The sequence below is a fragment of the Drosophila arizonae genome, chromosome 3 (assembly GCF_054131065.1).
Source record: "Drosophila arizonae isolate 15081-1271.41 chromosome 3, UAZ_ARI_1.0, whole genome shotgun sequence".
Lineage (NCBI taxonomy): Eukaryota > Metazoa > Arthropoda > Insecta > Diptera > Drosophilidae > Drosophila > Drosophila arizonae.
This window is the reverse complement of record NC_142923.1, coordinates 32682352-32694121: the sequence shown is the minus strand read 5'-3', so window position 1 is coordinate 32694121 and position 11770 is coordinate 32682352. Positions and strand designations below refer to the sequence as shown.

At 35.3% G+C, this 11770-nt stretch overlaps 1 protein-coding gene across 1 annotated transcript; it reads left to right on the top strand.

The window, feature by feature from the left end:
- The first annotated feature begins 339 nt into the window (after positions 1-339).
- On the top strand, positions 340-11441 carry RnrL (Ribonucleoside diphosphate reductase large subunit). Its single transcript, XM_089463597.1, has 4 exons — positions 340-500; positions 568-656; positions 8271-8448; positions 9162-11441. The coding sequence occupies exons 1-4, from the start codon at positions 449-451 to the stop codon at positions 11297-11299; spliced, it is 2457 nt and encodes an 818-aa protein (XP_089319723.1). The 5' UTR covers positions 340-448; the 3' UTR covers positions 11300-11441.
- The last annotated feature ends 329 nt before the right edge of the window (positions 11442-11770 follow it).

Genomic DNA, 11770 nt, shown 5'->3' with positions numbered 1-11770 from the left:
AATCTGGTAAGTGTAATTGTCAAAATAAGCAAGATAATTACAATTGCAGTTGGGGGCGCTAGTCTGACGCAAAATAAGTGCACGCATTCTTTGCGAAAATAAAGAAGAATCGAAAATAAAACATAGCGGGTTTTCACTCGCCCTTTTTTTTTTTTTTTTGATATGTGAGACATCTCATATGATGATAATGAAATCAATGCAACAGGCAAAGAGAAAAACGTAAAAGAAAATGAGTGTAAGTGGGCGCTAATCTAATGACGCGCAGTGTATTCTTTTCGTCTGAAATCGTGTATTTTCAACTGCTATCTTGACGTTAATTTCTAAAATTCCAAAATAGTTGCAGAAGTGCATTTCCTTTTTTATTAGACTGGTATTTATCGAAAACTGTCCATTTATAAGCATTTTGGCGCCTTTTTTTTTGCGTATTTTTACGGTGTCCACAGCTACGATGATCAAGACCAACTCTTTAAAATCGGCGAAATTATATGTTATAAAGAGAGGTACATTAACTGCATATGTGTATAATTATAAATATACAAGAAGAGCCTGTTATCAAACTTTTTGTAGATGGCCGAAAGGAAGAAATCCATTTTGACAAAATTACCTCAAGAATCCAAAAGTTATGTTATAATTTGAATATGGACTTCGTTGATCCTGTAAGTATAATGTGTCTTATATGAATATTGTAGTAATTACTATGACGGATAAAAACACTTCAACGTAGTAAATTAACCAATGAAATGTATTCAAGGAAATTCAAGGGACTCTTAAAATATTTCGAATTGTCGAGTGTTTAACCATATGAGTACGAATTACCGCGTCTTAGCAATAATTTTTAGTTCGAATTACTGAGTGATAACTTTGAATTAATGAGTGGTTCGAAATAACGCAGGTTTGAAATAACAAGAGTAGACTGTATGTACATTCATTTCATTGGATCAACAGGTGGGCAAACATTCCAATCTGTTTCTTATAATTTAGTGAAATGCCTTAACATACAGTTACAGCAAAATACTAATACAACAAATGTTTTTTTTTTTTTTTTTACATAGGGGAAAAAATTATATACAGTGTGCCACTAAAGTCACCGTACTCTTATTCTACTTGCGCGAATCACCCTGAAACTTGGCCAACTTTTTGTTAAATTAAAAAATTTTAATGCAGGATTATAAACTAATATATTTTCTTCTAAACTAAAAGAGAAAAACTGTGAAATTTCAAGCTTAACATAATAATATTAATTAAAAAGAAAAGAAACTCCAATGTCTTCGTCAACAAAAGTCTACGTACTCTTACAAACTAATATAAACTTACTAACTATAAGGAAAAATCTTTTTAACTAAACTTCAAATTTAATATCTTGCGGAATAACCCTTCATCTTAATCACCTCTCTGAGGCGATTTGGCATTGAAAGCACCAGTTTTTCTATATATTTGGGATCCAGCGCGCACCACTCTTGGTTTAATGCCTCTCGCAGGAGGTTTTTGTTGCTAATTTGGTGCTTCCTTATTTTTTTCGAGCATATTCCAAACATTGTCGATTGGATTGATATCCGGGTTCTGTGGTGGCGTCTCTAAAAGGTGTGGAGTGTTGTACGCGAGATACAACCTATTATTCATTGCTTTCTGTTTTGGGTCATTGTCCTGTTGAAACCAGAAATCAGATCCAATTCAAAGTTTCTCGGCGCTGCTCTTTAAATTTTTTTAAAAAATATCAATGTACACATATTGGTCCATCACTCCGTCGATGAATTCCAAACTTCCGACTCCTGCTGCAGCTATGCAACTCCAAACCATAATACCTCCGCCGCAGTGTTTTACGATTTTTATTGTATTTTTGGGGTTCATTGTATTTTGGGGCTTCTCCTGGTCTCCTCCAGACGCGGAGACGCCCATCTGAGCCAAAAATATTATATTTGGACTCATGTGAGAAGATGACCTTCCGCCAGAAGTCCATTGGCTTGTCCACGTAGGCTTTGGCAAACTCTAAGTGCTTTCTCCTGTTTGTTAAATTTACAAGAGGCTTCATGCGAGGCGTGTTGGACCTAAAGGGTGAATTTCCTTGTAAATTGTTCGACCCAGCTCTGACGCAATCAGCACTGCGCTACACAAAGGATCCTTGTCCACCAGATGCTTTATTGTGCGCTTGTCACGATCGGATAGTACAGGTGGCCGACCAGATCTCTTGTTGTTTTTGACGCGCCTTTCATATTTGAATCTACCAATGACAGTCTGTATATTGCTTCTGGACATGATTTCTGCTATCTCTGCATACGACTTTTGCTCCTTTGTGTAGAGATGCAAAATCTTTCCACGATCTTCAAGCGATAACTCTTTTCGTGGCATTTTTACTCAAATATTACTCAAATATTTTGTCCAGCTCAAGCAAAACACGCCAACTATTAAGAATTTACTCATTATTGCATACATTTTTCGAAAAACTCCCGTTATTTCTAAGAAGAACCCTGACGCCAGACAGCGTAAGAAAATAAGAGTACATAGAGTTTTGTTGACGCAAATATTTGGGTATGTTTACATTCGCTGTAATATTATGGAACTAAAATTAAAAGTAAATGTTTTTCTTTTATAATTTAGAAGAAAATATATTAGCTTACAATAATGCATTAAAATTTATTTAATTTGACAAAAATTTTGCCAAGTTTCAGGATGATTCGCGCAAATATAACAAGAGTACGGTGACTTTAGTGGCACACTGTATATACTTTATGGGGTTTGCGAAAAGAGCAATGGGCAATAAATACAAGTAGACAAATCACATTTATGTCACCCAAGTGTTCTACAGGCACCATGGTGTGTGTCTTAAAGTAACGGTTGTTTTGATTTTGCACTAGCTCCTTTTTCAGCTTCCTAGTTTATTTCGTATTTCAATTTGTTAAATAAATGAATGCACTGAAGCATTATAATGTTTATTTAATATATTAAATGAATGTTAAAAACGTTATTTTTGATTTCAATATTGTTTTTGTTTTCTATTTGTTCCGTTGTTGTACACAACATTTCCATCAGCAAGTACGTAAACAAGTACGTAAATAACAACTCAACCGAAGCCGTGCATAAAAGAAACCTCAACATAGGCGACACACTCACACATTGTATTTTTCAATTTTTGCGTATCTCTTTTCACACAACCTTCTTTCGACGCTTAACACATATGCAAAAAAAAAAAACAAACTCACTTTTACAGCTTGTGTGCACAAACGCTTAAATATATTTTGTGAGGCGAGTGATTGTACGCATTTGTGCGGTGGTAAAAAAAAAACACCCGGGTGTCAAAATCACCCAACATTTACCCGGTGCACCTTAAGTGCCGGTGGCTTGTTGCAGTTCTCTGGCTCAGGGTATAACAAGAACATTGCAGTCGGGCGTTACCGACTGCGGAATACTCATTCACATCCCATCAGCAATTTAGTAGCTAATACTGTAGAAAATTCAGTTTTTCCCGAATGGCCACGTCCCTACTGGGCGTAGACACCTAATTTTTCGTCAGTTCTTAGAACGAAAATTTGAACGCTTAATGCGCTCAAAAAATGTGTAAAGAGGCGTAAAAATTATTTTTAAATCATCGATAGAAGAGGTAACTAGTAACTTAACTACAGTCGACTCTAGTTATTTCGAAATTCAAGGGACTCCTAAAATATTTCGAATTGTCGAGTGTTTAACCATATGAGTACGAATTCCTTTCGAATTCGAAGACTAGAAATTTCTATGCAATCACATGGCTTTTTGGTTGGCCAATGAATTACGCCCACATTCACTTTCTTAGTTTTGTGTGAAAAACGGCAGCGTTTTTGGTTGGGTAAAAGCTAAAAATTAACAAATCAATCATTTTGAAGTGATATTAAAAGAAAAAATGGGAAAAGCTACTATATTAAGCCTATTGGAACGTCAAAAAGTAGACTTCTTCCACTCACAAGGACTGTCTAACAGAAAAAACGCAGCTCCAGAACTGTTGACAGATACTTTAAAGATCCAGAGGCATATGGAACACACTTTAAAGGGCGAAAACGAGCACTTACTTCCGGAGATGAGCGTAAAATTGTTCAACTTGCTTCAAATTCGACTAAGTCTGCAGCTAAAATTAAGGAATCAGCCGGTGTAAACGCCAGCCTTTCAACTGTTCAGCGTACAATTAGAAATGCAAAACATCTAAAGCGTCTGGAAACTAACAAAAACCACTTCTAAATGCTATACATAAAGAAAAGCGGCTCTAGTATGCGAGAGAATACATGTCATGGACAGTTCAATCCGACATTCGACTTAATGATTGGCGTTCAGTTTTTTTTTTACTGATGAAAAACGTTTTAATTTGGATGGCCCTGATGATTTTCAATATTACTACCATGATTTACGAAAATATGACATGTATTTAAGTTGCCATCACAGCCGTGAAGGTGGAGTCTTGGTGTGGGGTTACATTTATGGAACAATAGATATAATTTTCATAGATCAGAAGATGATCGGTGAGCGCTTCAAAACTTTTTTGCAGTCCGTATTTCCTAAGATTAGGGATCTTTTCGGACCATTGCTATGGGTTTTCCAACAAGATAATGCTCCGATCCATAACGCTGGTGTTGTGAAGTCATTTATTACGAGTGAAAATGTTCAAGTCATGACATGGCCTCCGTATTCCCCAGATCTTAACATAATTGAAAATGTTTGGTGATGGCTTTCAAGGAAAGTATTTGAAGGGGGTAAACAATACGAAAACAAAGAAACACCAACCGCTGCAATTAAATTCGCTTGGAGCGAGATTTCACTTATATTAATACTTAAAATAAAGTTCCTTTCTTTGAAAAATGAAATGAAATGAATTTGTTTAAGTGCGTCTATTTCAGTGACCAAGAGAAAAGGGACTTTTTTTTTAACAATTTTCATAAAATGAATAAAAAACTGCTATTTTGTCAAATTAAAATTTTTATGTTTTTTATACTTGAAGACTCATCGAATATCGAACATTTTTGTATATCCACTTTTTTAGAGTTGCTTTCCAAATAAAAGTTAAAAAGCATATATTAACGAAAATACGAGTGCGTCTAACCCAAGACCAGCAGTGTATATCCGCCATAGCTCGTGATCTTGGCTGATCGACGCAGATCTACATTCCAAATTTCAGCTCTCTAGCTCTTGATTTCTGGCATATTGGTAAATGCACTTTCCGATTTGCCACGCCCCTTGTGTGCGGATCGAGAAATTTTAACACTTAATAAATGGGAGATAAGCACGAGTATGTGTTCCAAATTTCATGTCTGTAGCTTCAATACCGCCGAAATAAACTGCGTTAATACGGACAGCAAGACGGACATTGAACAAAACCAATATACTAATTCACTTTCGTGAGTGAGTATAAAAACTTGATGACAATCGCAATATTAGTAATTCAGAAAAACTCTATTAAATTTTAATATGTGTATTGCAAGACAAGTGGAGTAGTGTCACCAACCAAAAATCGAAAAAAAACTCACATTTCTGCTTAAAAAAAAAATATTCCCATTCCTTATGCCCATTGCGAAATAACTCCATTTAAACGGTTTGTTGAAGATACAATGGAGGACAAAAGTATTTTGACAACGCATTGCAAACACTCTAACCGCTTATTTATGCGTGCTGAGAGAGGTAACGGTACCCATTATATTTTTCAGAGAGAGCAAACATAAAAAGCTATAAATGACCAAAATATTGCAGTGATAACATAACTCATTATTTTTCTATAATTATATGCATGGCAGATTGTCATTATTTGGGTGGACAAAATTATTTTGACATTAATATTTATTAAATAAAGTGAGACAGAAACTTAACAATGGTAATAGTAACTAAAATATTAATTAGAATTAAACCCTCCTTTACTATCTGCAAGCATCTAGGGATCGATCTAACCAAATTTTGTAATGTTTCTATTGAAAAATCCTGCTAAGGTCCTCAAACCTCAGCAATCCGTCTCCTTGGGCGTTCTTGATAAGTCTAAGCTACGTTTTACTTTTGCGTAAGCCTACACATTCTCTATAATATTGAGATCAGAGCGCTGAGGTGGCCAATCATATGTATTGACTTCAATATTCCCAGAAAATTCAGTTAAAATATGGACCTTGTGGCATGGAGCATTGTCCTGCTGCAGTATACATGATTTTCCAATGAGCCGGTAACCGGAATTCTATTGAAGCTAGAGACTTGAAATTTGGAACACATACTCGTGTATATCTCCGATTTATAAAGTGTTAAAATTTTCCCGATCCGCCCACTAGGGGCGTGGCTAATCGGAATATGCATTTTCCGATATACCAGAAATCATGTTTGTTGAAGAGCTAGAAAGCTGAAATTTGGTATGTAGGTCCGCGCCGATCACCCAAGATCACAAGCTATGGCGGATAAATCTCCGCCCATTAGGGGCGTGGCAAATCGGATAAAACTGTATCTCCTAAAGTTATAAACCTAGAATGCTGAAATTTTGCATGTAAGCTGATATTTTAATTCTATGAAGATTGGTGAAAAAATTATATATCTACGCCCACTAGGGGCGTGGCAAACCGGACCTGAAGCTATAGTGATTTTTCGAATTCTGCTATATTTTAAGCACTATTGATGCTAGAGACCTGAAATTTAGAATATATACGCGGGTTGACCACCCACGTCCAACGAGCTATGGTAGATATATGTCCGCCTATAGGGGGCGTGGCAAACCGCAAAAGTTTATATCTCCTACATTTTAAATTAAATTTGGATAGTTAAGTTACTGGTGGCCTCCTCTATCGATGCCCCAAAAATAATTTTTAAGCCTCTTTAGGGGCGTGGCATATCGAAAAATACCCTGTAATTTTCACATTTTTTGAGCGTAAGAATTCAAATTTTGCATTTAGGTAACCGGTTGCTCGTTCTAAAAACTGGCTAAAATTGAGGAGTCTACGGCGTGGCAATCGGCATTTACAGTGCCCGAGTTGCGACATTTATATGCGTCAGCCATCTATTTATGTATATGTACACATAAGTAGGTTTAATAGGCATTGATAGCACGGAAGCAAACATTTTTATAAAATTAATAAAATATAAAAAAGCTAAAATAACAAAAATGTGCAATTTACAATAAAGTGTTTTCAACGGGATTTGAACTCGCACCCAACCCAAACAGCATTTTTGTCAAAATGGCTAAAATAAAGATCGTCGGCGCTTCAGCCTACAGCACCACCGCGTCGTTTCGATCAAGAGTAGTTAAAACGAAATCAATTTATTGTTATGACGCCGCATAGCAAAGAAAAGCCAGTGTAGCGGCTGGAAATTAAAAAACAATGCAAAGGCAAATCAATCGCAACGGGATTCTTAGAATATGCTAGAGCACGCATTTATGTGTACATACATACACACATACAAATGAGCGCGTGTATAAGGCTGGAATGCTTGATGCTATGCGTGCAGGCTTACATACATATATAATTATATATACATATGTATGTATTTGCGTATATGTATTTGAGGGCTATTTAAGAAAAAACAAATTTAAACTTATAAAATTATTCGACTAAGAAAATAAAAAGTATTAAGTGCCATTCAGTCAAAAATATCTATTTTATAAAAAACGAAATATATATGAAAAAATAAAAAAAATAACACTTTACTGTGGTTTGAGCCTCCGCTACTCTAACATTACTTGCGTCGCCCTTAGCACCCGCGCCACTGCTTTGCTCGAGCAATCAGTTGCTAAAATAGAATAGGTTAATAAGAGAGCGTCATCAGACAAAACTACAGTAACGGCTAGAAAGTCCAGAAATCAATCGAAATTCTAAGAATGTGAGAAAAAGCGCGCTTCTGTTTGTACGCATAGAATAGACTATGAGTGTGTGCACAAGCATAGGAAAATCGCGCTGATCTGCTGTTAGCTTGAACCTGATCCAATGTATGGATATAAATATATAATAAAAATCAGAGTTGTATAAATTATATATGTATGTAATTTGAATGCAATAGCTATCGATGATTTTCCAATTTTAATGGCATCATGCCGTGTCTTTTGCTGCGCTCTAGACTTGAAAATTGCACTATATACTCTGGTTGACAGCGTTTGGGCTGTGAATGAGTCTTCTGCTTTCGGTATCGCCCGATTGCAACGTTCTTACTTGTTTTGTATTATATATTTAATAAAATTAATACACGTGAAAATAAAAGTAAATAAAAATCTATGAATATTTCTTTAATTATAATAATCTACATAATTTAGGTCAGTTTGTATTAAGTGTAATTAAAAAATGTAAATTTTTAAGGTTTCAATAACCCTGAAAGTTATTAATGGACTCTACTGCGGTGTGTCTACACAAGAATTGGATAACTTGGCCGCGGAAATTGCAGCCAGTTTAACAACCCATCATGCGGACTATGCTCTTCTGGCGGCAAGAATCGCAGTTTCCAATCTTCATAAAGAAACTAAAAAAGTATTTTCAGGTAATTATATATATATATATATATATATCACATTACCGATTACAGCTGAGAACGGAACAAATTACCATTTTAGACAACCAAAGTATTTTATATAATATTTTGGCAAATAAATACAAGAGGTTAACAGTAAAGTAGTTTTAATATTTCTAACTATAAATCTCTAGACGATAAAGTTATTCGAGTTGTCTCCTGTCTCCAGATTAAAAACCTATAAATGCATATACCAAGCCAATTCAATAAGGGCCTCCAAATCAGGTAGCCGTAGTTTCTTAGATAGCAATTTATGGACGCATCCGGATTCCGATTCCGTTGCCCATTTCAATTCGCGAATGAGCATAAACACGAGCATAACTGAAGATTGTTTTTTGTTAAAAGTATGTAATAGACAGAAAGAGGCGTGGCAGAGCCCATAAAGTATATATTCTTGATCAGGTCTTTATAGCCATGTCCGTCCGGAATACCATCAATATCTCGATAACGTGACATAATCGATATTGTGACTTTGTTTTTACGCGTAATTTGAATATACACAAATGATTCATGTAATGAAATCAAAGATAATTTATTTTATATACATTTGTAAGTATTCGCTCTTGTATGTATAGATATTATTCAACTGAAAGTGATGTCAGACCCTTTAATTTAATTTTAAAGAATCCAAAAAATTTAATTAAAACTCATACAAATATTCCACATTTTTATCTTTATTTCAGATGTTTTTGAAGATCTTTTTAAGCACGTGAATAAAGAAACAAATTTGCCTTCCCCTTTGGTTTCTGAATATCACTACAATATTGTTAAAAATAATTCAGATCGCTTAAACTCTGCTATTATATATGATCGCGATTTCGGATATAACTACTTTGGATTCAAGACACTTGAGCGGTCGTATTTGCTAAAAATAAATGGAAAAATAGCAGAAAGACCACAGCATTTGCTAATGCGTGTCGCCATAGGTATACATGGCGAAGATATTGATTCTGCAGTTGAAACCTACAATTTGCTATCTGAGCGTTTTTTTACTCATGCATCACCAACTCTTTTTGCTGCAGCCACAAATCGTCCACAATTGTCTTCATGTTTTCTTTTAACTATAGTGTCTGATTCAATTGAAGGGATTTTTAAATCAGTTGAACAATGCGCAATGATATCAAAGTCGGCAGGTGGCATTGGACTTAATGTTCACTGTATTCGAGCTAAAGGCACCTCAATTTGTGGAACGAACGGCACTTCAAATGGATTAGTACCAATGTTAAGAGTATTTAATAATGTCGCGCGTTATGTTGATCAGGGCGGTGGTAAAAGACCTGGAGCATTTGCTATATATTTGGAGCCTTGGCACTCAGATGTCTTCGAATTTTTGGACCTTAAAAAAAATACTGGAAAGGAGGAGCATCGTGCACGCGATCTTTTTTTTGCATTGTGGATACCTGATCTTTTTATGAAACGTGTTGAAGCTAATGAAGACTGGTCATTAATGTGTCCACATAAATGCCCTGGCCTCCCAGATGTTTGGGGTGAAGATTTTGAAAACCTCTATATCAAATATGAACGAGAGGGACGAGCGAATCGAGTTATTAAGGCTCAATCTCTTTGGTTTGCCATCATTGAATCTCAAGTAGAGACTGGTACTCCTTACATGTTATTTAAGGACTCTTGTAACAGAAAAAGCAACCAACAAAATGTTGGAACTATAAAATGCAGTAATCTGTGCACAGAAATAGTTGAATATTCGGCACCAGATGAAATAGCTGTGTGTAATTTGGCGTCTATCGCACTTAATATGTTTGTGACGCAGGAGAAATCTTATGACTTTAAAAAGCTTAAAGAAGTAACTAAAATCGTTACGAAAAACTTAAATAAAATAATTGATATAAATTACTACCCTTTGCCAGAAGCTAAAAAATCAAATTTACGTCACCGTCCTATTGGTATTGGAGTCCAAGGGTTTGCGGACGCATTAATATTAATGCGGTATTCCTACGAAAGTCGTGAAGCATTTTTATTAAATCAGCAGATTTTCGAAACTATATACTATGGAGCTTTGGAAGCCAGCTGTGAATTAGCTCAGAGAGATGGACCATATGAGACTTATGTTGGCAGTCCAGTAAGCAAAGGAATTTTGCAGTATGATATGTGGAAAAAATCACCAACAGATCTTTGGGATTGGAATGCTCTTAAAAAATCTATAGCGCAACACGGTGTCAGAAATTCTTTACTCATCGCTCCCATGCCTACAGCATCCACTGCGCAAATATTGGGCAATAATGAGTCGTTCGAGCCTTATACTTCAAACATTTACACAAGACGAGTTTTGTCTGGCGAATTTCAGGTAGTGAACCACCACTTACTACGTGATTTAACTGAACTTGATTTGTGGGATGACGAGATGAAAAATCAAATAATATCAAGTCGTGGTTCAATACAAAATATTGAATCTATTCCTAAAGAAATTCGTGATTTGTATAAAACTGTGTGGGAAATTTCAGTCAAATCAACTATAAAAATGGCGGCTGATAGAGGAGCGTTTATTGATCAAAGTCAGTCTTTCAATATTCATGTAGCTGAACCCAATTATGGAAAATTAACGTCAATCCATTTTTATTCATGGAAAGCGGGTCTTAAGACCGGCATGTATTATCTTCGCACAAAACCAGCGGCTAATGCTATACAATTCACTGTAAATAAAAATATATCTGTCCTGGAATCTAATGGTCATAGCTCATTTGAAAAAAATACTTTATTAAAAGTAGATAATCCAAGCGAGTCTGATATAGAAAGAGAACGTAGAATGGCAGATATGATTTGTTCCCTTGAAAACAAAGATGCCTGTTTATCTTGCGGATCATGAATTCTTTTATAAGTAAAACATCTATTAATAATAAATATATCGTATCACTTAACTATACGGTTTCTTTTTGTATATTGAAATAGAAAAACTTTATAGTTTATAGTTTTTGAAAATAAAATTATGTCAGTGCGCATTAACTTAATTTTATGAATCCTCTATAAATGGGGTGATATACAAATTAGCCAAATTATTATATAGGGCTTTTCATTAAGGGCGGGTAGATGTTGAAATGGAATAAAACAAGCTATGCGTGAGGTATTGACAAACTTATTTATTAATTTGAAAGGCGCATATATGTCATTAACTGTGGAATATGACATCATTCAAATGCCCACTTCGGCTTTTTACCACCAATGTTGTTTTAAAAAAATTACAGACCAATGAAGGCGCCGATTCAAAATCCACACCAACCAGTAACTTTTTGAGGATGCATTATCACCTGGTAAACGTCGAACAGTAGAGCCTCTGCCT

Bases quoted from the DNA above. Each gene is read 5' to 3' on its own strand.
- RnrL (XM_089463597.1), top strand. From the start codon at position 449: ATGATCAAGACCAACTCTTTAAAATCGGCGAAATTATATGTTATAAAG. The intron at 657-8,270 runs GTAAGTATAATG...TAAATTTTTAAG, and splicing joins ATATGGACTTCGTTGATCCT to GTTTCAATAACCCTGAAAGT. The intron at 8,449-9,161 runs GTAATTATATAT...TCTTTATTTCAG, and splicing joins AACTAAAAAAGTATTTTCAG to ATGTTTTTGAAGATCTTTTT.